The 22,567-nt window shown below is 57.7% G+C and overlaps 6 protein-coding genes across 6 annotated transcripts; 4 read left to right on the forward strand and 2 right to left on the reverse strand.

Annotated features, from left to right (window-relative positions):
* Positions 1-307: 307 nt before the first annotated feature.
* On the forward strand, positions 308-2,170 carry BJ171DRAFT_511148 (adenylate kinase-domain-containing protein; the record flags this gene model as incomplete). The annotated part of the gene is made up of 1 exon (XM_053111549.1): positions 308-2,170. Exon 1 carries the CDS (start codon positions 376-378, stop codon positions 2,167-2,169), a length of 1,794 nt encoding a protein of 597 aa, XP_052965294.1. The 5' UTR covers positions 308-375.
* Positions 2,171-2,283: 113 nt separating this feature from the next.
* BJ171DRAFT_511150 (ribosomal protein S5 domain 2-type protein) lies at positions 2,284-3,517 on the forward strand. Its single transcript, XM_053111550.1, has 2 exons — positions 2,284-3,012; positions 3,241-3,517. The coding sequence occupies exons 1-2, from the start codon at positions 2,349-2,351 to the stop codon at positions 3,495-3,497; spliced, it is 921 nt and encodes a 306-aa protein (XP_052965295.1). The 5' UTR covers positions 2,284-2,348; the 3' UTR covers positions 3,498-3,517.
* Positions 3,518-4,417: 900 nt separating this feature from the next.
* On the forward strand, positions 4,418-7,629 carry BJ171DRAFT_154970 (CAMK/CAMK1 protein kinase). Its single transcript, XM_053105828.1, has 7 exons — positions 4,418-4,791; positions 5,117-5,309; positions 5,725-5,745; positions 5,915-6,211; positions 6,413-6,482; positions 6,649-6,764; positions 6,924-7,629. Exons 1-7 carry the CDS (start codon positions 4,753-4,755, stop codon positions 7,244-7,246), a joined length of 1,059 nt encoding a protein of 352 aa, XP_052965296.1. The 5' UTR covers positions 4,418-4,752; the 3' UTR covers positions 7,247-7,629.
* A 380-nt stretch (positions 7,630-8,009) lies between these two features.
* BJ171DRAFT_511154 (porphobilinogen deaminase, dipyromethane cofactor binding domain-containing protein) lies at positions 8,010-10,646 on the reverse strand. Its single transcript, XM_053111551.1, has 4 exons — positions 10,346-10,646; positions 9,432-10,124; positions 9,088-9,107; positions 8,010-8,915 (listed from the first exon to the last, which is right to left on the reverse strand). The coding sequence occupies exons 1-4, from the start codon at positions 10,535-10,537 to the stop codon at positions 8,390-8,392; spliced, it is 1,431 nt and encodes a 476-aa protein (XP_052965297.1). The 5' UTR covers positions 10,538-10,646; the 3' UTR covers positions 8,010-8,389.
* A 1,470-nt stretch (positions 10,647-12,116) lies between these two features.
* Positions 12,117-15,013, reverse strand: BJ171DRAFT_511159 (uncharacterized protein). The gene is made up of 9 exons (XM_053111552.1): positions 14,591-15,013; positions 14,366-14,393; positions 14,064-14,231; positions 13,769-13,885; positions 13,566-13,641; positions 13,184-13,389; positions 12,788-12,919; positions 12,398-12,659; positions 12,117-12,284 (listed from the first exon to the last, which is right to left on the reverse strand). The coding sequence occupies exons 1-9, from the start codon at positions 14,788-14,790 to the stop codon at positions 12,199-12,201; spliced, it is 1,275 nt and encodes a 424-aa protein (XP_052965298.1). The 5' UTR covers positions 14,791-15,013; the 3' UTR covers positions 12,117-12,198.
* Positions 15,014-15,266: 253 nt separating this feature from the next.
* Positions 15,267-22,566, forward strand: BJ171DRAFT_154998 (P-loop containing nucleoside triphosphate hydrolase protein). Its single transcript, XM_053105829.1, has 15 exons — positions 15,267-15,387; positions 15,652-15,774; positions 15,916-16,002; positions 16,204-16,244; positions 16,327-16,726; positions 16,835-16,997; positions 17,170-17,371; positions 17,543-17,902; positions 18,131-18,173; positions 18,296-19,271; positions 19,426-20,543; positions 20,757-20,976; positions 21,171-21,776; positions 21,952-22,109; positions 22,221-22,566. Exons 1-15 carry the CDS (start codon positions 15,328-15,330, stop codon positions 22,416-22,418), a joined length of 4,755 nt encoding a protein of 1,584 aa, XP_052965299.1. The 5' UTR covers positions 15,267-15,327; the 3' UTR covers positions 22,419-22,566.
* The last annotated feature ends 1 nt before the right edge of the window (position 22,567 follows it).

The following is a 22,567-nucleotide window of genomic DNA, read 5'->3' on the forward strand; positions in this document are numbered from 1 at the left end:
GAATCAGTTGATATGTGGCTCCGATCAGCGGCAATTCACCACCAATCATGACAAATAGCGCACACTGCTTGCCGACACAATGAGCTCACATGGGACTGGGCAGTGCAAGGTCAAAGCGGAGCAAATGCGGATGCACTTGGCATATCGCTACTGCTTCGCCCGTGTCAGTCCTCATTGTCTTGTCTTGGGTGCTCCGCCGGCTTGGCTGTCGCCGCCATTCCCGTTGTCGCTGAGGAGACCTTGGTCATCATCGCTTCAAAGAACCGGTGTCAATTGCGTGTCTACTTGAATTGAATTGGAGGACTGTCAGCCCCGAGTGTAACTCAGCAGAGTTTCGCTGTTGTCGTCCGATACCACCGCCCAGCGACTGCGAACATGTTTCTCTCAGCAGCCACGGCCCAGCTCCGGATATCGGTTCAGCAGACAGCCGCCGCAACCAGTCATTCCCTCCCCGGTTCGGCCTCGTCGTCAGCAGTATCATCGCCTCGGGTTCTCCGGGCGGCTCTGTCCCGGACGACCCACACAACTCCCACGGACTTGCTCGGGCGCCCCGGCCCGGTTGCTGTCCAAGATGCGACTGTCCAACATTCGGACCAGCCCACCCTGGCTGTTCCGGTTCTGCCGCCCCGTCAGCGCTCCATCTCGGCCGGCGGTGTTCTGCCAAGGAGGCAAGGTCGAGCACCGGTGCGGATGCGAGCGGAGACAAGCACCCCGGCTTCACGAACTCCTCTCCACCCAAGCTCCCAGAAACAGGCGGCCATCAACATCATCGTCCATTCTAATGACGTGCATCGCGCTGACCAGCTTACAGCCCATCCCCCACTGACGTCGGCGTTGTTCTCGGGCCATTTGTCGCCATCGAATGGTCGACTCTCGCCAAGTACGATCCCTACCCATCCAGCGGCCACGCGCCTCGACATTCCCAAGATTGAGCTCGACCTCTGTGCAGTTCCGGGTACCCAGATGCAGAAGATGGCTCTGAGAAAATCGCACAGTGTCGATTTCCCAAAGTCGGCTATAGTGTCCACAGGCGCTGGGCTGTCGACCCCATCATCTCCGCTGATCGACAAGATCAAGTGCTTTGCCATTGCCCTCGAGGAGGATATCAAACACGTCAAGGATGTCGCAGCCAAGAAGGGTGGCTGGGTGTCGACTATAGCCGAGGATATCACCACCAGCGCGAAAGTCGTCCCGATACCCGGGTCGGCCTTGGATGCAACGGCAGAAGCAGCGGCACGGACCCCGAGCACTGCATCCACAGCAACACCAACAGCAACACCAACAGCAGCAACAGCAGCACCGAGTGCAAGAATCTCGACTCTCGACGCAACAACCCCACTTATGACAGTGCTGGAATCTGCGATACCCACGCAACTGACGACAGCGGATCGCTCTGGAGGCTATGACCTTCGTCGTCCAGAGTCACAAAGCCGAGTTTTGGCCAGAGGATGCCCAGCTGTCGAGTACTCGCTTTCGGCAACGTCGCTCGAGTCGCGACAATCCCTGCCGGTCATGCAGCCGCCGCGAATCGTTTATGTTCTTGGTGGACCCGGCAGCGGTAAGGGAACTCACTGCCAGCGGCTCTCGAAAGAGTTGGGCTTCAAGCACATATCGCTCGGCGATCTGCTGCGGAAGGAGGTCGAGCGCAACACTGTCATTGGCCGGACGGTAGCGACGGCCATGATCAACGGCACGATGGTCTCGGACGAGATCGTCGTCGAGATTCTGAGACGAGCGCTTCGAACCATGGGCGGAGAGGTGGTTCTGCTTGACGGGTTCCCACGGACGGCCGACCAGGTCCAAGCGATATCCAAACTCGGGTTCAAGTGCGTGGGTGCTGTCGGCATTGAGGTTGGGCAGCAGGAGCTCGAAGCCCGGCTGCTGAAACGAGGCAGGCGAGACGATAATTGCGCTGCTGTGCAGGAGCGGATTCGGTTCTGGGGCCATGAGGGCCAGTCGGTCACCGAGCAGATGAGCCGGCAGATCCTCAAGCCCACCTGGGTCAACGGCGAAGGCTCCTTCGAGGATGTGTACCAGAGCGTCAGCGACGTGGTCAAGAGGTTTGCTGGAAGCCCGGATCCGTCGGTCCGGCCCGAATGGAAGGTGTGGGCAGACAAGATTGGCGCGGCGCTGAACAGCAGCCCGGCTGGCGCTGGAGGACGGGTGTAGTCATGAATACAGCATTGGATTTGCTGGGATCGAACTTGACACCGCTGCTCATGCTGCTGCGCATGTGGCGGTGCTATTGCGCTGGGCTCGTGGCTTTTGCTCGGCCCTTCTCTGGCTCGATCAACATCAGCACCAGCGACAGCACCAGCACCAGCGACATTGCGCTCGGCCACCACGACATGAGTCTGGACGAGTCCATGGCCCAGCTCGACGAAGAGTGCGCGGCGCTCTCGGCAATCTATCCGGACGACTTTGCGTACTCGCCCGACGAGGACCGGCTGTCGGCCGCCTTCACGTTCGTCCTCGAGCGAGGCCCCGTTACGATGCATCTCTATTTCCCGCCGGACTACCCAACAGAGAGCCCGCCCGTCTACGAGCTGCAGACGCAGTGGCCATGCAAGGGCATCAACCTGCCGCTTGAAACCGGGCACCTCGATGAGATCCACAAGGGGCTTCTCGAGATCTGGGAGACGCAGAAGGGCCAGGTCGTTGTCTTTGCCTGGGTCGAGTGGCTGCGAGAGTATCTCGAGGCACATTATGCCGGTCCAATCGAAGAATCGCATGCGCTGTCGCAGACTCAGGCCCAGCTCGACGAATCCCCCGGTGCCAGTCCTACAAGTGCTGAGGATGCGGAGCAGGAGTTCCGTGACTGGACCTTCTACGAGAGCCAAAAGCAGGCCGGCGCTGCGATCGACTCGACAGACTCCAGGGTGCCGGCGATCGTGCACGCGGACGAGCCAATCGTGGATCGCAAGAGCGTATTTATCGCTCACGCAGCAGCGGTCCGGAACGAAGACGAAGTCAAGCGAGTGGTCGAGACGTTGCTGCAGGACCGGCGCATAGGTGAGGACAGAGACCAGGACGATGTGCCGGCTGGGTGCCAGTTGGATTCCTGCCAGCGGTTGCAAGCTGTGAGTATGCTCAAACACCTGACATTCTCTGCTGCTCGCATTGCTCCTCTGGCTGCTCGCATTGCTCCTTTCGCTGCTCGCACCAATCGTATCTGCCGCGCCGCAACCCCGAATGCACTCGGACCCTGCCGACGAACGACAAACGACGAACGGTCCCAAGCCCGAGCAACCCACAATATCATGGCGTATCGCATCGTGACCGAGAGCGGCATTGTTCGGCAGGACAACGACGACGACGGCGAGACAGCAGCAGGCCAGCGGCTGCAGCACATGCTGCAAATCAGCGACTGCCGGAATGTCGTCGTCGTCGTCACCCGCTTCTATGGAGGCATCCAGCTCGGCCCTGCCCGATTCAAGCACATCAACAACGCAGCTCGCATGTTGTTGGAGCAGCACGGGTTCATACCCAAGAAATAGATATCGTACTGGAGCATGAAGTGCGCCGGAAGCATGGCTGCGAAGAGCAGAGCCAGTTCCCAACCATGCCGAGAGGGCGAGGGTCGTGGCGAACGCATCTCCTGTGTTTGCCAGCAGGATCTTGGAACCCAGAGAAAACGGCGTGGCCAAGAGCACCTTGTTCGTTCCGATCGGGCTCGCCATTCTCGGAAGCACTCGGTGGTGTGTCAAGTGCACATTCGCTCCATCATGACCAAAGTTAGGGTGGCTGCAATATCGGCTCCCCTTGGATGGATCTTGTTGGCGCTGGATTTCGAATCTGCGTCTGCCTCGCCCCCTGGAGATATCGACCGGCCATCTCCACCCCCGGGCTGCTGTTCATACATTGCCGACCATGGGCAGGGCATCGGTGTGACCCAAGTAACGTGTGCCAAGGTCTCCGGACGGTATCACTTGATATTACGAGCCACCGCGATGTTCATACATTGGCCCACAAGACGCATCGCCCGATTGCACGGCCACCCAGGCCCGCCATGGCCGGCCTCGGTCGATGCATTCGCCCTGGAAGCGACCTCTGCTTTGGACCCAGAGCCAGAACCACACCCAGGCCCAGGCCCAGGCCCAGACCCAGACGGCGCGTGCTCGGCCTTCTCGCTTGTTCCGGCCGAGACGCCCCCCCTCGCTCGTCTCGCTGGCCCATTCGGCGCACGCCCACAGCCGCATCACACGTGATGCAGTGGCTGGCCAATCCATCGCTGCGCACACACTGGCAGCGGGTCGATGACGCACAAGACGGCGTCGTCTAAATATATACTCGTGGACTTGCTCCTGCTTTGGCTGCAATCCGGTTCCCCATCCGAAACCACCAGCGCTTCTGGGCAAGTCCCCCTCCAACACAGGTACGTCTCTGGCTCGGGCTACCAGGATGCTTCTGCGGGACGGCGCTGCTCCCCGAGGCGGCTGCTTGCCGTCCAGGAACATCGCCGGCTGTGCCGTGCTCGATCTGGGTCCGTCCTGGGCTCCGGTGTGTCTCTGATCAACATGGCTCTCGGCTCGGATGGCCATCCGGTCGCTGTGTCGGTGTCCCCCATCGTCCGGGGCCATGTCCTCTCTGAACTTGGAAATGCCCATCGTCTCACACCGCTCATCTCCGAATCTCTCACGGTCTCTGGGATCCTCGGCACAACTTTCCACCGCCCTTTGATCCTGGCCTTTGCTGCAATCGATTCTTGCCCTGGCCGACTGCGTTCTGCCTCCCAGTCTCATCTTCAGCATCATGGCTACTGCCGCTCAGCTCGCACCCTGCGACTACAAGGTACGACGACCACCAGAGGCGACTGCTTGACCCCGTAGCGCTCGGCGAAGCTTGTCGAGAGAGCTCGGAACGGTTATTTGGATTTGTACGGCCACGCCGTCCTGGGTGCCCAGCTCGGGGGCCAGCGTATTCTGACGAATGGGTGTCGGGCACTGCCATTGCGCCTTCCGTGCTTTCGTATCCATTTGTTCCGGTGCGCTGAGACTCGCTATTTTCTATTCCATGATTCCCGCTGTGCGCCGCCAACTCTGTCTCGGCCTTTACCAACTCTGCTTTGCTCGATCGGCCCAACTTTGTCATGGCGCCAACGACTTGCGGCTTCCAGACCGGAAGGGTCTTGGGTCAGGGAAGCTATGCCACCGTCAAGGAGGCCGTCCGGATCCAGACTGGAGAGCGCTTTGCCGTCAAAGTCATCAGCAAGAAGCTCATGGCTGGCCGGGAGTCGATGATCCTGAACGAAATCGAGATCCTGAAGCGAGTGTCCCTCGGCCATCCCAACATTGTCACTCTCCACGACTGTAAGTGGCCCTCGTTTCCCTGCACTTGTCGTTGTGCTCGGTGGTCCGTCTGTTCTATCGGGCCTGCGCCAGCTGCTGGGCTGCCGGTTGTGTTTGGGAGAGGGGCGGGCTGGGCTGCGGCGCTGTGCCGCCTCTGGCTCCAGAGGCTTCAACAGCCACCGGCCGCAGATTTGTGCCGTTTGCTGGCAGGCCAATCGGACAGCGAGTCCGAGCACGGATCGTTGTTGTCAATGGCGCATGTCCCCTGGTTTCGAGCCTGCCGAACGACGCCGCACGCTGGGTGAATGCTACGGTTTGCGCTGCCTCTCTGCAGAGTCGCTCACTGGACGTTTCCTCTTGATCCTGGTCTTGTCTCATCCCGGCGGACGCTCGCCGACCTTGTGGGTTCCTGGCGCCAACTCGTTCGATGCTGTAGACTTTGAGACCCCAAACAACTGTAAGCGCCGCTCGTCGATCTCTCTCGCTTGTGCTCCAGGCTGCCGCCACCACGATGGCATATTGTCAATCGCCTGCCTCGTCGTCGCTGCGGATTAGTTCTGGATGGCGCCAAGGAGCGTTATGTCTAACGCAGCCACTCTCCATCCGTCGATTGCTTGCGGCTCCAGTGTACCTTGTCATGGATCTCTGCCTCGGTGGCGAGCTCTTTGACAAGATCGTGAGCCGCGGTCAGTTCTTCGAAGCCGATGCGGCCGACATTGTCTATGTCATCTGCGATGCCATCAACTACCTGCACTCCCAGAACATTGTCCATCGTGACATCAAGCCCGAAAACCTGCTCTTCAAGGCCAGCGACGAAGCCTCCGAGCTCGTCATCTCGGACTTTGGCCTTTCCAAGATTGTTGCCAGCGACAGCTTTGAGGGCCTCATGACCACCTGCGGCACTCCTGGCTACATGGCCCCTGGTATGGCCCTGCTCCACTGTTGCCGATATGGGTTTGGAATGCCGCGTGGATGACGGCGATGCCACTTGGCCCAATCTGCGAGCTGTCGCGGGTGCACTCCATACTGAGAGCTGTGCTTGTATACTCCGCTCTCTGTGCTCAACCATCGCCATTGCACGCCCTCGTCGCATCAGCTGACCGAGTTGATCTGTATTTTCACAGAGGTCATCCGCAAGACCGGCCACGGCAGACCTGTCGATATGTGGTCTATTGGTGTCTTGACCTACTTCCTGTAAGCGACAGCTGCAGGCATATTTTTCTGGGCCGTTGCATGCAGCCAGTGGGCTTCACATGCCTGCTCTCACCGTGCGCGATCGCACGCCAAATGGGATTTCGCCCTCTTGCTCGCACTCACGCTCACACGCTCTTGCTCCTTATTGACCTGTTCACCACCACAGGCTCTGCGGCTACACGCCCTTTGACGGATCTAGCCAGGTTGACGAGATGCAGAACATCCTCACTGCCAACTTCCACTTTGAGCCCCATGAGTACTGGGACGAGGTCTCTGATGATGGTAAGAGTTTGGCCACAGCCACAGTCGCGTCACTGTAGGGGCGCCAGCATGAGTGGTGGTTGTGTTTTGCAGAAAGTGTATTATCTGTGGCGCCCTTACTTACCGTCGGTGGTGACGGATGTGAGATCTGACCATGCTTCTTTATTCTGCTGCATATAGCCAAGGACTTTATCCGCAACCTCCTCTTGGTGAACCCCTCGTCTCGTCTGACTGCCGCCCAGGCTCTGGAGCATTCGTTCCTCTCGAACGCCCGCGCCCGCAAGCTCGGCGAGCCCGAAAACATCACCCGTACCTCTACCGAGACCTCCGTCGATTTGCTGCCCAACGTCCGCAAGGAATTCGACGCCCGCCGAACCTTCAAGAAGGCCGTTGGTGCCATCAAGGCTGCCAACCGACTGGGCAGCTTGGCCTCGCTGGTCAAGCATTCTGATGATGCCATGGACGAAGATGGCCATTTGATGATCGTGCCGAAGCAAGGTTAAGGTCGGAGGCTCAAGATTGTCAAGACTGGGTGTGCTTGCTCCTTGACTTTGGTTTGGACCGGTCGTGATGAAACCGGCGTTGTTGCACTTCTTTCCAAGCACGCGAGGAGCGAATCGAGCGCCCCTTGGCAGCCCGGACCGGTCGAGCGTCGACGGCACCGATCGGGGGGCAGTGTTTCCTTCGCCATCAAACCCCAAGATGCTTATCCATGGATCCGCAATCGACTTGATAGAGTGAGATCGGGTCCTGTCGCGTAGCAGTAGCTTCATTTATTGGCCATCGTTTTATTCGTTTCTTTGCCATTTACTTCCCTTTCCGTACCTCTGTGGAGACGAGCCGCTCACTTTTCGGCCAACCCCCACGCCCCTCCTCTTTCCCCAAAGCCGCGAGTATAGTACGGGTTGCCGCAGCCATCTCTCTCCTTCCCTCCTCCCCCCCGTTTAGATGTAACGGCTTGTCGTTTCGCTGGTCTCTGCATCCTGTCCACTGTGCTATCAACACCCCTTTCTCTGTTCAGTTTTCTTCCATCGATTTCCTTTGATATAATTGCAGTGTTTCTGTAGATCTTCGATTCTTGTAGGTTCGCTCTGGGCGCCATATTTTCGGCTCCCGGCCTTGCTTGTTGGTGTATTGTCCCAGCTGTCTGTCCCTCGGCCCATACATACAATCCCAGCATTCGCACCAGTCACTGATGGTTGGCGGGATCGGCTGCGGTCGGCGATGCTTCACGGAGTGGCAGTCGCCTTGTGCAGAAAGTGGCGCATCCAATGGAGCCACATGCAATTCAACAGATTACTTCCGAATGAAGTCATTGGGCCGCTCTCCGGTCTCCACAATCAACATGCACACTGGTCTCGGAGTGCCAGCGGCGAATGGTGCTCTTGGACACACTAAATATGGATGAGGGCGCGATGGAGTTGGGTAGCAAAACATTCGGTCAACGACCAAAAACCAGGGTGGCCCGTTTGTTATTGGATTGACTGTAAGGGAGAGGGAAAACTACATCTCGTGAGATTATCTCACAAATTAACATCGAAGCAAGTTCAAGTGGAGGGAATAAGCGAGAAGGAAACGCAAGAAGGGAAAGAGGGGAATCGCTGCACCCAGGCAGTCTGTTGAGGATGTTCTTGGGGAGGAGTTGCTCACTTGTTGTGAACCTTGATGCTGTCGAGGATGACTCTGGCGCCCTTCTCAATCAACGAGTCGGCAAGCTGCAGACCAAGACCCTGGGCGAGCTCCAGGTGGTGTTGATGGTCCTCGCCTCCGAGCTCGACTTCCAGCTCGCTCACGATCTCATCCGAGCCGTCCAAGGCACAGACCGAGCCCACAAACTTGAGCACCTGGACGGCTGAGCCCTGCTCCTTGGGACGCAGCTCGGTCCAGACACCGAGAGGGACGGAGCAGCCACCTTCCAGACGACGCATGAAGGCCCGCTCGCAGAAGGTGCGGAGCTGTGTGGGCTTATGGTTGAGGCACTCGAGGTAGGTCTGGATCTTGGCGTCGCCCTCGCGAATCTCGATGCCGATGGCGCCCTGGCCGACGGCATGCTGCATCTGTTCGGGCTCGAGGATCTGGGAGATGCGATGGTCCCATTCCAGTCGGTGGACACCGGCATAGGCCAGCAGGATGGCGTCGTAGGGAGAGTCGGGGGCGTCGAGCTTGGCGAACCTATGAGGTCAGCGGATGGAGGGGGGGGGAAGATTAGTCTCGATGGCGAGGGTACATCCACACCATGAGCGAACGCAGACGGGATGTTGGGCATGGCACTTGATGTTCGGTGCCGAGTGCTGGGTGATGAATGCGTGAGCTGTGTTGGCCGAGGAGCAATTGCGGACATTACCGAGTGTTCAGGTTGCCGCGCTGTCAGTCACCACAGACGAGGGAGCAAGACCACAATTGCAGAGTTGGACGGTTAGTACCGGTAATCATCGCCAAGCAAACCACTTTGGATGGTGGTAGACGAAGAGAGTGATGGACTCGAGATGTGTCTGCGAATGGGGAGGGGGGTGGAGACAGACGATAGTCTGGGCTGAATCGATCGGGGATGATGATGCCGATGATGCAGAGGCTGAGAGCGCAGGGAAGCGCCCCAGGAACGGAAGCGATGAGAGCCGAGGTGCGGAGGATGGAATGCCTGGCGATTCGGCCAGGCATCGCCGACGGCCAGCGGTCATCGGCACTTACAATGTCGTGGAAGAGCAGGCCGGGGAAACGTCGCTTGAGTTGGGCCGTTCTTCGGACAGAGCTGGTGCCGAGCACACTGCCCTTGGGCAGATCCTCGAGACGCAGAATACCCTGCTCGACCCACTTTGGAGCCATAATGACGACGTCGCGAGGATCTTCACGCTCTACAGTCGCACCGAGGACCATGCCCTCGGGCAGGGTGGTTGGGACGTCCTTGAGCGAGTGGACGATCAGATCGACCTCGCCGAGCTCCAGAGCGACCTCGAGCTCCTTGGTGAAGAGCGCCTTGGTGCCGACCTTGTTGAGGGCGACGTTCAGGATCTGGTCGCCGGTGGTGGTCATGCCCTTGATGGTGAAGTCGGTCTCGGGATGGTGCTGCTGGAGCAGGCCCAGGACATGCTTGGTCTGCCACATGGCCAGCTGCGACTCGCGGGTGCCGAGGACGATGCTGAAGGGATTGGCGCGATCGGGGTGGTCCGACATGGCGATGGGCAGGCTTGAGGCAGGGTTCTGGGGCGAGACGGAGGTGCGGATGCAGGCAGAGATGAGGGCTCTGCCCAGGGAGGGGGCCTTAAATGGCGAGCGTTTTTTTCTTGGCCGAGGACGGCGAGGGGGGAGGCGCAATGGCAGCGGACCAAGGGGGGCGGACACAGACTGGGCAGCCAGGAAACAGCAAGGGAGCAAGGGCCGGCGCTGGTGGTGTGTCGAGTCGGTATTAAAGTGGTCGAGTCGGTATTAAAGTGGTCGAGTCGATGTTGATGTCAATGTGTTGAGTTGATCGCAATGTGTTGAGTTGATGTTAGAGTGTTGAGATACAACTGGCCAAGTCGACGCCGTCGAGGGCACAATCCCCCCTCCCGGTTCCACAGCGAGCCCACAGCGCCGCTGCGTCTGCCGCCAGAGCGCAAACTTGCCCCTGGCTCGCCTCGTCCTGCTGGCCGAGAGCCGATCGAGTTGCGGCTCTGTGGTTGTGCGTTTGGCGGTGCTGAACAGCAAGGCTGCAGCCAAGCCATCCACATCCCACCCCCCACTGTCCCCGCTCGCCTTTCTTTTAGCTGCCAAATCGGGCGCTGGGTTTGGCGACTTGCCCAGAAAGTAAGGGGCATCTTGCCTGTATGCAATTCTCTGGGTCCTACACTTTATTCAGAAAAAAACGGGACAATATAGCCGTTTCCATGAACATGTAGTATGTGCTGTGCTTGCGTCAAGCAAAGCCACAAGAAATAAAACAGATCACTTTGGCAGCCTCCGAGTGAACATCACCGGTCACTCTCCGGTCTCCACAATCGACCTGCACACTGGTCTCGGAGTGCCAGCGATGGATGATACTCTTGGACACACTGAATATGGAGGCGACCTTACGCAGGCTATGGATGAGGGCGTAGCATCGCAATGCGGCGGTGCGAAAGTCGGATGTGTGGCGAATGGTCATGGCCAGCGCGCGATAACATTGGGTAACAGAGTATTCGATGAATGGTCAAAAACCCGGGTGTCCCGTTTTTTATTGGATCGCCTGTAAACACGCCGGGCTGCTCTAATACATCGATATATCTCGGAGCGATGTGGGGGGGAGAGAATGGACTCTCTCTGCACGATCTGTGCGATCGGCGGACTGCAACGTTCTTTGGAATCGCATATATTGGGTCATTCGATGCCTCCCCTCTGGGCAGCAGCCAACACCATGCCTTCCGCATCCGCAATGGCAGGGAACCATCGCCAAACCTGGCTTCCACACTTCTCCCTCCTCCCCCCTCTTTCAAACCTGCTTGAAGGATAAAACCGAGCAGTGCCGGAATCGGGCGAGTCCCAGAATCGGATCCAACGAGTCTACAGTGTAGCACAGTGACAGTGACAGGGTCAGCGTCGGCATCGGCATCGGCAACACTCCACTTCGTTGCACAGGCCCCGGGATCAGATAAAATCGACATTCAACAGTGTGATGAGGTTTGTAAGTCCTCGTTCTGTCCGCCCGTCGATGGTTATCATCATCTCGACACTGCGGAAATCTCCCAACGCTTGGGTGTCGCAGGTGAATCATCTATTTTACCTTGTGAATGACGACGAGCCGAGAATTAGGCGCTATGGCAAGGAATCCGCATGGGCTGTCGACGGAAAGTGAGCGCGGATTAGCCAGCAGATCCAAGGTCTTCGACACCCGAAATCAAGTGCAGGCGTGCCGTGTGGTGTGCTCGTCCCACATCCGTGTCGACGACTGCAAGCACCGCTGCTGACATCTCCCACAGAGGCGACGGTCAGCATGAGTCCTCCGACAAGGCTGAAACTATATGTAGATAGACTGTTTCGACATGGGGCATTCCGACCAATTGGTCATTTTATCATCCTTGGACGCGCCGGCAGCGGTCGACGGACGGGACGAGCCACACTGGATTCGCAGAGATGCGCTTGCAGAGAGCGCACGGACTTACCGAAGGGACCTTCGGTCACCACAGCGCCGCCAGGGCTGCCGAGAGCGACGAGGCGAGCATTGTTGCGAGCAATGTTGCGAGCAAAAGTCGCAGAAGGCGAGAACAGCAGGACGGTTTTGTCTGGGCCGCGTCACCCCGTGACCGGGCCGATCACCAAGCCACGCCAAGCCACACCACCAATCAGCCGCGTCCAGACACGTGACTGTCATCAATGAAACTCATATCTGTGTGGCGCAGCGTTGGACTGGCACCGCCCCATGTTTCGTGTCCCGTCTGGTTCCCACGCCATGCTGCAGCTGGCGTTGGGTTGGGTTGGCTGCACTCATATGCGCCTGCTGCCGTTACGAGTCGCCCACAACCGCCGCAAGCTTGCGCGCCCGCTCGCCGCGCTCATGGGCGACAGCTTGCTCGGCTTTTTGGATGATATCTGTCCGGGGCAACGAGGCACAACAGGCGGCAATCGAGTTAGTTTGACCGGCTGCCGTGACAGCCGATGCTCCTGCTCTGATTGTCCACGCGATCCCATCCGATCGCACTTACGCTGCAAATCGATGATGCGCTCCTGGATGGCATGCAGCTTCTCGGAAAACACCTTGGAGATATCGGCCTTGGTGTGCACCGACGATAGGGGCATGGTCGTCATCGGCGACGAGGCCATTTGAGCATCGGCTCCCGATGCGGCGTTGTTGTTCTCTGAGTTTGGGGCATTCAGGAAATTGGTGCGGGTGGGCTTTTGGATGCGCACCGATATACGGTCAAAGATGTTGAAGATGGCAAGCTTGGCCTCGCCCAGCGTTCGCATCTACACAAAGGATAGCACTTGTGAGTCGACCTACCGCGGCCACCCCTGTGGATAGCCTGCAGCGGCGATCATTGCATCACCTCCACAACGACGCAAACGAAGCCAAGCAGCTGAATACCCAAGCATACCCTCTCTTTTCCGGTCTTGTCCCGTTCCTCGAGCTTCTCGGCGAGATACGCGCAGTGCTGTTTCAAGCTGTCGTACTTTTTTTGCTGGGTTCCCAGCTGGGAGTTGAAAACTAAAATCAAATCCTGCTTATCCTGTCGTCCAAACGAGTGGGAGAAGACGAGTGTCATTGACCCGAGCATGATCAGTGTAGGATATGGCTGCCATTTCTGGGAGGACTCGGCATCGTACACACTTCACATCACACTTCACACTACACACTTCACACTTCACACTTCACACTTCACACTTCACACTTCATATGGTCGCGAGGCTATCTGGAGAGTGCTTTGGATGGCAAAGTGCTATCAACGCGCCATCTTCTATACGCCTGACTGGCTCGCCGTCGGTAAGCCTACCTTGATGAGCTCAGCCAATGTACTCTGCTCCTTCTCCATTTGGTCCTGGTAGACTTGGACCATCTGAATCAGATCCTGATTTGTTTCGATCAGTGTCTTGTAGCGCATCAATATGTCGTTGATGTGCGGCTCGTTCACGTCGAGGTAGTCCTGGGGCAAGATGTCGACCACGGATTGCAAGTATTGCTCATACACTTTGTACTTTTCTGCACAGGGGACGAGTCGAAGCAACAACGTTGCATGAGCTGGCTGAATTCTGTTCTCGCTCGCCACCAGTTGCTTCAGATGCTTTGCTACTGCCTGCGCCATTTCTCTGGCATTAATTGGCCTGCAGCTCACGTAGATTCAGCGCCGATGATCAGGCAACACATGGGCGACTCACTGAGCATGCTGAGGATCTTTTTGGCCTTGATTTGCTCCTCCTGCAGCTGCCGCTGGAGAGCACTAAGCTCTTGCTCCTGTCGATGAGACGGGGACAACGCACGTCAAGTCTCTGGGATGGCCATGATAGATTCGGAGTATCCCGGGGACAGGTGTTGAGAGTCAGCAAAGGCCCTCGGATCTATGGCGTGCACCGCTGCCTGCCTTTTGCTCCTTGAGCTTCTTCTCTGTCTGGGCCTTCAGGTTCGCACGCTGCCGCTTGGCGTCGTTTTCTTTGAGGAACTTTTCAAACTTGAGCACCCGCTCCCGGATTTGTTTTTGCTATGGAAAATGCGGCACCGGGAGAAGCATCAAGTGAGCCAAACGGTTGTGAGGGCGACAAACGCCAATGGCGAGTTACTTGGCTTGTCGCACTGCTGACTGATGGGCAGATGTGCCTCATTCAGCTCTGAATCTGCAGCGCTTGTCCATAAAGCACAGGCTTGAATCGCAACTATACCTTGGTCCGTAGCTCTTCCTGTTTCTCACGACACTCCTCCATTCGCTTGGCAAACTCCTCGCGTTTCTTCTCAAGCATCGCCTGGACTTGCTGCATCTCTCGCTTCTTGTTGAGAAGGAGGGTGGACTGCAGCGCCCTTCGATTCTCAAACAGCGACGACGGTTGAGCCTGGAAGAGCAGGGATGCGAACGGGACCCGCGAGTCGGTGTGATGCAGCGGGTTTAGTATCATTGCCGATGTAGCAGCCCGCCGTCGCATTTGCATGGATAATCTGCCGATACGCGGAATGCCGAGCCACATACATCACTCGGAATCACAGGAATGTTGATGCTGGATGTCGCCAAGAGTCAGAGACGCGATACAAAATGCTTGTATGAGTACGCTTGGAGACACTCGATCGAGTCGACAGAACATTCACGGCGCTGTCGTGCGAGATCGAGCAAGTGCGGCTGGGTGCTCCGGCCGCCTCCTTGCACCCTCTCCCAGCCTTCCGATAGCTGATGTTCAGCAGCGGGGATCTTCCCTACATTTTTCCGGCTCGCTGGGTCACAAAGGTTTCTTCTGAACGCTGAGGAATCGCGGGAATCGGGACTGTGTCTTCGACGCCGATCTTGGGGACGGGGAACTGTGCGCTGAGACCCGGCAATACCCCCGATGATTTCGGCTGCGGCGACATGCCCGAACCCGAGCCCGAAGGCATGTCCGAGATATTGAGGTTTGGCGACATTCCGGAGCGACAGCTGGCCAGGAGGTGTGAGCAAGCGGCGCTGGTATGGTTCTGGCTTGAGATGCAGCCTGATCGCAACGAGGCGGCCGCAACACACAAGCACCTCGCTTGCCAGCGCAGCGAGCCGACGACCAAGGGCGGGCCAGGTCTTGGCTTGGGTCTGTGATTCGACACCACAGCCGAGCTCTCCGAGCAAGATAGACCTCAGCCCTGCAAAAGATAGACCTCGGTCTTGCACAAGACGCTCGGATTCCCACGCACCCCCGACTCCAGGGCCGTGCTCCGACAGCTCGAATTGCTCTGGAGCCTCAACGTCTTCCCAAGACAAACGGCCATCCCTGTCCAACACAACGCGCCGCCGCCAAGCGTCCGTGCAACGCTGCGCCGGCTGCGCTTCATGAGGGGCGGTGCGATCCGCCACCCTTGGCCAGCTGAAAAGACAGCCCGTGCCCTCGACCGCGGCCTCTCTTCGTCGTCCCGCACCAGCGACAGCAGCAGCAGCCCACCCCCCCCGTCTCGCCAGACTGCTCGCCCTCGATGCCCGTCTCGGACTCTGATCGACAGCTCTGTGACAAGGCTCTTGCGCCTTACGATGAGGTATCCGTTGGGGCTGCCGAGCAGGGGCACCAAGGGAGAGTGTGGGGTGAGGAGTGGCCAGCCGGACTGCCAAAACGGCATTGTCCGGTGGCTTGATGCTTGCTCGCTCGCTTGCTCGCTCGCTTGCTCGCTTGCCATCTGCCAGCCGCCTGGGATTCTCAACTCCTTTGTCGACGACTTTACTGCCGGCTCGGCAGCGCTCGATGGCGGCCCCCTCGCAACCATGCTCATCTGAACGACGTGTGCTCCGTTCGTCCTCTGCAGACGCAAGACACCGAGGTCTATTTCCAGGACGATCAAGAGTGCTGGATTGCTGCCAAGCTCCGGTCAAAGTATCGCGGCGAAGATAAAGTCAAGCTGGTGTTCGTCATAAGAGAGCGCAATAAGGTTCGCACCGTCGATCCGGAGCGACGACAGCCGCCACTCCTTCCACATCGAGCATAGCGTGATCCTTGGCATGGCCCTACCAACGTCCATACACGACCCCGGCGTGACTCGGAATCCTCACCCTCTCGCGCTGCACAACAGGAGGTCGTCCACGAGGAAGCCTATGAGAGCATGATTGCCAACAACTTTTCAAAGCTCCCTCCCCTCAAGAATCCCCCCGAGATCCTGGTAAGGGCGACGCCACCAAGAGGGCTAGAGTGGCCAACTCTGCAATTGGCATTGGCCGACGGGCCGAATACGGCTCAGCGCACCGTGGCCCATGGTTTTGCGCTGCCTGCTCCTGCGAGTGCCGATGCAATGTGAGGTCGTGCGATATGACTCTGACTGCTTGCGCCCCGCCCCACACCTCGCGGCTCTGGTGACATCCAGAATGGCCTCTATGATTTGTCGAGTCTCTCGTATCTCCATGAGTAAGTTACAAGACAGCGCTGCCTGGTTGCGACGGCAGCAGCATATTCCTGACCCCTGGGCTACTTGTCTACTCCCCCCCAGAGCGGCGATTCTGCATGCTGTCAAGAACAGATACAAGAGCCTTCCGCACCAGATCTACACCTATTCCGGCATCGTCTTGATCGCCATGAACCCCTTCTCGAACATGAGCGATCTCTACACCCAGCAAATGATGAAGCAGTACTGCAAGCGTCCCCGCCAGGAATGCCAGCCCCATCTCTATGCCATCGCTGAGGACGCCTATCGCTCCATGATCCGCGACCGCAAAAACCAGTCCATCATCATCAGTGGAGAATCTGGTGCCGGAAAGACGCAGAGCGCCAAGGGCGTTATGCGGTACTTTGCTGCCGTCGACAACCTCGACAGCTTGGAGGACAACGAACAGCTCGGAGAGATCACTGAAGTCGAAGAGCGAGTCATGGCAACAAACCCCATTCTTGAGGTGGGTCTGATGCGATCGTATGCGGCTCCTGAGTTGTGGGCTAGCATCGTCTTGGTGGCAGTCTCTATACGCAATCTGGGCTGATCCGCTTCCCCACACCTTTGTCAGTCATTCGGCAATGCCAAGACGACCCGAAACGACAACAGTTCACGTTTCGGCAAGTACATGGAAATCCTGTTCAGCACCCAGCCCGATTCGGCTCAGATCAAGGGTGCCAAGATTCGCACGTACCTGCTGGAGCGGTCCCGGCTGATTTTCCAGGCAGCCGAAGGTGAGGATGTAGCTCGCGGAAGGGAAGCTTGGCAGCATTTAAACTGGACCGACGACATCTGGACTGACAGAAACTGAATCGACGGATATTGAATCGCAAAGCTTCCGTGCCGTGACTCACTTTACCCTGGCGAATCGTTCGCGTTGCGTTCCCCGTGTTTTACCGTTGACAGAACGAAACTACCACATTTTCTACCAGCTCTGTGCTTGCCATTTCAAGCAAGAAAAGAAACAGTTCGGCATCGATACTTGGGAGTCCTTCAAGTACCTCACCGGTGGTTCGACCGGTACCATTCGAGGTGTTGACGATTCGAAGGACTTCAAGGACACCCAGGAGGCATTCTCGGCCGTCGGCGTCGACACGGCCACTCAATGGTAACGGCAGCGCTGATATCCGTGCGGGACAAGGGCATGAGCGGTCTTGCACGAATAGCGGGTCTCCTGTTGCTACCACTCGGTCTCGGGGGAACCCGGCTTTTGTAGCGCCAGCACGGCTCTATGGCATCATGCAACGCTGCTAATTCATGTGTGGGCGCGTCTGTTCAGGAAAATCTTCCAAATCTGCGCCGCCATCTTGCACCTCGGCAACGTTGAGATCACTGGTGACAAGGACTCTTCCGAAATCGCCGGCGGCGACGCCGCCCTCGCCAAAGCCGCCAGTCTTCTCGAAGTTTCCGAGGGAGACCTGAAGCGCTGGATCACTCACAAGCGCCTGGTTTTGCGTGGTGAAGCAAATGACAAGCAGATCGGTGTCGAGCTGGCCGTGGCTGTGCGCGACTCGGTCGCCAAGTACATTTACAGCATGCTGTTTGACTGGCTCGTCAAACTGATCAACAGCAAGCTCGTCGATGACGGTATCGAAGACCCGAGCGAGCTGAACTTTATCGGCGTGCTTGATATCTACGGGTGAGTCAGGCTTCCCAGTGGATACACGTGCGTGCTGGGGACCGAGCTGTCCGTTCGGCTCTCATGCATCCGATCAATGCGCTGGAGTTGCATGGGAGGCATAGAATGTGTGTAAAAGGGAACCCATGCAGGGTTGACGGTATGGCTGACTCGCCCTGCCACGACCCCCACGACCCGCACCACGCCACCACCGCCCCGACCGCCACCACCGCCACGACCGCCACGTAGATTCGAACACTTCCAGGTCAACTCCTTTGAGCAGTTCTGCATCGTAAGTTCCGGTCCCAGTCCAGGGCGGTGTCGGGCATATTGCTTGCGTGCGGGCTGAAAGCGCATTTGACCTACCTCGAGCACATCTGACTTGGAACTTTGTATCGCATCCCAACAACGCAGAACTTTGCCAACGAGAAGCTCCAGCAGGAATTCACCCATCACGTCTTTGACTTGGAACGCAAGCTGTACGAGGAGGAGCAGATCATGTGGCCCAACATCAAGTTCACCCAGAATAAGCCCTGCATCGAGCTTATCGAAAACAACATCCTCAAGACCCTCGACGACGCCGTCAAGACCAACCAGAAGGAGGACATTCTCCTGAATCTGCTCCATGACACCAACGGAAAGCACGCCTTTTATGAACGGCCCCGTATTCGCCCGAACGAGCTCTTCAGGATCAAGCACTATGCTTGCGACGTCGAGTATTCGATCAAGGGCTTCGTCGAGAAGAACCGAGACACCGTCTCAGATGAAATCCTGGCTCTCTTGCGTGCCTCCGAGATGCAGGTGTTGCGGGATATTGTGCAGACCGCTCCTGAAGAACCGGCACCTCTGGCACGCACGGCTACGGTCCGTGGTGGTGCTGGCTCAAAGCAGACCCTTGGCGCGGTCTTCAAGCGGTCGCTCAACGAGCTCATGTCCACTCTGGGCGGAACGCAGGCGCACTACATCCGTTGCATCAAGCCCAACTCGGCCAAGCGTGCCTTTGAGTTTGAGCCCAAGATGGTTCTGGAGCAAATGCAGGCTTGCGGTATCCTCGAGACAATCAAGATCTCGAACGAAGGCTATCCCTCCAAGTGCACCTATGACGAATTTCGCCGCAACTACTCGTGCCTGTTTGACGATCCGGACTTTGAGACCAAGGATTCTCGCCAGGTCACCGAGCTCATCATGGAGAAGCGCCAGGCCGAGAAAGACAAGTTCCAGTTCGGCTTGACACGGGTCTTCTTCCGGGCTGGCCAGGTGGCTCTGCTGGAGCAGGAAGTCCAGAAGCGCAAGTACGAAGTTATTACGAACGTCCAGCGCCACATTCGCATGGTCAACCAGCGCAATGCCTTCGTCACACTTGTTCAGTCGGCCACCATGATCCAGACAGGCATGTATCCGTATACGCATTCACGGCTCGAAAGCGCTGCTGCGACGCAATCTGCTGATGCCTACGTCCTGCCTTGCCGCGCTGCATCTGTGCTGAACTGCCGACTCACCTGGAAACCGCCATGTCCATTCGTCTGCCTCATGAAATCGCTCAGAGTGGAGACAGACTCTCGCCCGTCATGCGGCCAAGGCCGAGCTCGAGCGCCTGAGAGAGGAGCACCGCCTCAAGTGCATCGTCTTTGTTCAGTCGATGGTCCGCCGCCGAAACTCGATGAACCTTTGCGCGGAACTGTTTGCCCAGAAACGTGCCGTCACGCTCGTCTCCAAGAACTTCCGCCGCTTCATCCAGCAAAAGCAGTACAACGAGCTCCGCCGTGCCATTATCTTTGTGCAGGCCAGCATTCGGTGCATCCCTGCCCGCGATGAGTATCGCCAGCTCAAGGTCGACGCCAAGCAACTTGGCAGTCTGCAGCAAAAGATGCAGACCTCGACGGCCCAGTACGAGCGCAAGCTTTTGGAGCTGCAGGTTCTGTTGAATACCAAGACCGCAGAGAACGAGGCCCTTCAGGAGCAGCTCTCCAAGATGGAACGCATCAAGGAGTCGCTCAGCGAGAGGGCCAAGGTGTTCAACGAACGGCGTAAGGAAACCGAGGCCGAGCGCGAGGAGCTCTCGTCCGGCATGCAGAGTCGATACAACGAACTTGAGGATCGCTACAATGCTCTCCAGGCCGAAGTCTCTGTCCTCAAGAGCCAGAGTGCTGCCGACAGGAGTGCCAAGCTCGACCTGGAGAGGACTCTGCGTGAAAAGATTGAAGAAAATCTCAAGCAGAGTGAGCTGTTGGCCCAGCTCCGCCAGGATAACACCGTGGAGACCATTGAGAAGCTCCAGCTCGAGCTCAATGCGCTCAAGGAGCAGGTCAAGCGCACGGAAGCCGTCAACAGCATGTGGAGCAAGCTGCGACAGAGCGTTGTTGGCAACGAGGACGAAAAGTCGACCGGCTTGAAGGTCAGGGGTGTGCCCAAGCGCTCCTTTACCACCATGCTGCCGTCCCGGAAGGATGGCGAAGCGTCCCCGAGCCCTACTCGTCCTTCTGCCGCTCTTGACCTCAGTGGCGTCGGCTCTGGGCCATTGGACCGTCGCGCTGCCCCCATGAGCCCCTCTGCTGGTCTTGCTCTCGATAGTACGAGCAGCAGCAACAGCAACCTTGGAAGCAATCCCAGCAGCCCTGGGGCGTTGAAGCGCCACACAAGCACCAAAGTAATCAAGAAAAGCGTAAGTAGCCGCGCGCGAGGCAGCGACTTGAATGCAGAAACGATGCAGGGCTCAGATGGTCGGCGAAAACCCTGCACATCGCCAAGCACATAACCATGAATGGTGTCGAATCGAGTATGGACAAGGGGTCTCCGAGGCTGCGCTCTTAGCGCCACCCTCCCTCCTCACCATTGCCGCTGAGTCAATGTTCTCCAACTTCTGCCGTTTGCACAGCCCGAGCAGCTCGTTGCCTATGTCAGCCATCGTTCGACCCATACCGAGATGATCGAGGGACTCATTACGAACCTGAAAGTCCCCACTCAGATGGAGGGAGAGATCTTGACGAAGGAGGATGTGACTTTCCCATCCCACTTCTTTGCGCGCGTGTTTGATTATCTGATCGACCACCAGCAAATCGAGGCCATGGCGCTGCTCAAGGATGATGTGCATAAAGGTAGTTGTCGGATTAAGAGCGATCTGCTGCAGTGCCGATAGCCGATTGTCTGCAGGCACTGGAGTGTCCGCGGTCGTGTACGTCGTCCGGTGCTGATTGGCCATTTCTCATGCCGAATCACACGCTATTTCGATACGATATTCCCTCCGGTTTAACATTCATCCCTGACTCTGGGGGTACGTGCTCGCCATCAGCCATACGCCAGAATATCCGCAACTTTGAAGACATTGCCAAAATCTCCTTCTGGGTAGTCAACGTCATCGAGCTGAATGATGCTGTCCGAACCTCAATCCTCCGACTCAACAACGAAACGGACGCCAAGAAGCGCTCCTCGCAACAGGCGGCTGTCACGATTCTTGGCGACTTTACCATCGATATCGACAGCACGCTCAAGGAGGTTCGCTACAAGTGGCAGGTGCATCTGCGCAAGCTGATCGATCCCATGATCGTGCCCGTCATGATCGAGGAGCAAACACTACAGGGCCTCGAGTGCCCTATCTCTGTCAAGCAAGCGCAAAGCTCGTGGGGCTTGTGGGGCAGCAGCAAAGCAGCTGAAGTCACGTACAAGATGAGCGACATGACTCGGTTTCTCTCCGAGGTGTGGTCGGTTATGCTCGCCTACCATCTCCCCCAGGAGGTCTATCTCCCTATTATGTGGGATCTCTGCGAGCTGATCGGCATGAAGGCATTCAACGAGCTCATGACCCGCCGCAGCTTTGGCACCTTCCGACGGGGCATGCAGATCCAGGCGAATGTGACCCAGCTGCAGGAGTGGTTTACCCACCACAATATCGAAACCGGTGGGTCTCTGTGCTCTTTTGTTTGATGCTGCACCTACATCAGACAGAACTTGTGGCAGACTCGCGGCTCTGCGTCAACAGAATCATCTGGCTGGGGAGCACCACGGTACGATATGCTGGCTCATCCAACCCCGAATCGCGTGTTCTTGCGCTTGCGTCCTTCACTCTTTGCCAGGATGGTTCCTCTCGCCGATCCGGCAGTCGGCTAAGATCTTGACCCTCGCCAAGACCATTGAGATGTGCGAGAGCATCTACGAGAGCAGCAGCGACCTCAGCAAGCTGCAGATTCTGACGCTGCTGCAGAACTGCCATCCCAACGATCCCGAGGCCCCGGTGAGCAGAAGCGGATGTTGCGCCCTGCGTGCTGGGAAGAGAGGGCGTGCGCCTCGCCACGACGGGATCGCATTCTGACTCGCTATCTACCAACTGCCTTCTCTAACACAGGTGACACCCGAGCTGCTCGCCAAAGTCACACAGGATCAAGTTGCAAGCCAGGACTTCCATCTGCTCTTCAACTTGGATGAGTACAACGCGCCCCTGGAGATCCCGCGAAACGAATATCTCGAGCTGAGCATCGCGATTCCTCAGTGGATCATGTACACCAAGTTCGAGAAGATCACCAAGGATCTCTTGAACAACTGAGCAGCCGAGCAAATGTGCCATCTGTCGGCGAGAGCAGCGCTGATGCAAGGTAGCGAGCCGGTGCAGCCGCGGAGCGACTGCTGGCACTATGGGGACTTGTGAATCACTACAGTGTATCCAAATTACTGAGCATCCTTCACATCAACGAT

This window comes from Polychytrium aggregatum (assembly GCF_025602895.1).
Source record: "Polychytrium aggregatum strain JEL109 chromosome Unknown BJ171scaffold_26, whole genome shotgun sequence".
Classification (NCBI taxonomy): domain Eukaryota; kingdom Fungi; phylum Chytridiomycota; class Chytridiomycetes; order Polychytriales; genus Polychytrium; species Polychytrium aggregatum.

Bases quoted from the DNA above. Each gene is read 5' to 3' on its own strand.
- BJ171DRAFT_511159 (XM_053111552.1), bottom strand. From the start codon at position 14,790: ATGTCGCCAAACCTCAATATCTCGGACATGCCTTCGGGCTCGGGTTCG. The intron at 12,920-13,183 runs GTAGGCTTACCG...TTTGGACGACAG, and splicing joins CATTGGCTGAGCTCATCAAG to GATAAGCAGGATTTGATTTT. The intron at 12,660-12,787 runs GTATGCTTGGGT...TCCTTTGTGTAG, and splicing joins ACAAGACCGGAAAAGAGAGG to ATGCGAACGCTGGGCGAGGC.
- BJ171DRAFT_511150 (XM_053111550.1), top strand. From the start codon at position 2,349: ATGAGTCTGGACGAGTCCATGGCCCAGCTCGACGAAGAGTGCGCGGCG. The intron at 3,013-3,240 runs GTGAGGACAGAG...AACGGTCCCAAG, and splicing joins GCTGCAGGACCGGCGCATAG to CCCGAGCAACCCACAATATC.
- BJ171DRAFT_154970 (XM_053105828.1), top strand. From the start codon at position 4,753: ATGGCTACTGCCGCTCAGCTCGCACCCTGCGACTACAAG. The intron at 6,483-6,648 runs GTAAGCGACAGC...TCACCACCACAG, and splicing joins GGTGTCTTGACCTACTTCCT to GCTCTGCGGCTACACGCCCT. The intron at 6,765-6,923 runs GTAAGAGTTTGG...TGCTGCATATAG, and splicing joins GGACGAGGTCTCTGATGATG to CCAAGGACTTTATCCGCAAC.
- BJ171DRAFT_511154 (XM_053111551.1), bottom strand. From the start codon at position 10,537: ATGCCCCTTACTTTCTGGGCAAGTCGCCAAACCCAGCGCCCGATTTGG. The intron at 10,125-10,345 runs GCAAGTTTGCGC...ACACACCACCAG, and splicing joins CAGGACGAGGCGAGCCAGGG to CGCCGGCCCTTGCTCCCTTG. The intron at 9,108-9,431 runs GTAAGTGCCGAT...GGTGACTGACAG, and splicing joins GCCTGCTCTTCCACGACATT to CGCGGCAACCTGAACACTCG.
- BJ171DRAFT_154998 (XM_053105829.1), top strand. From the start codon at position 15,328: ATGCCCGTCTCGGACTCTGATCGACAGCTCTGTGACAAGGCTCTTGCG. The intron at 15,388-15,651 runs GTATCCGTTGGG...CGTCCTCTGCAG, and splicing joins CTCTTGCGCCTTACGATGAG to ACGCAAGACACCGAGGTCTA. The intron at 16,003-16,203 runs GTAAGGGCGACG...GGTGACATCCAG, and splicing joins AGAATCCCCCCGAGATCCTG to AATGGCCTCTATGATTTGTC.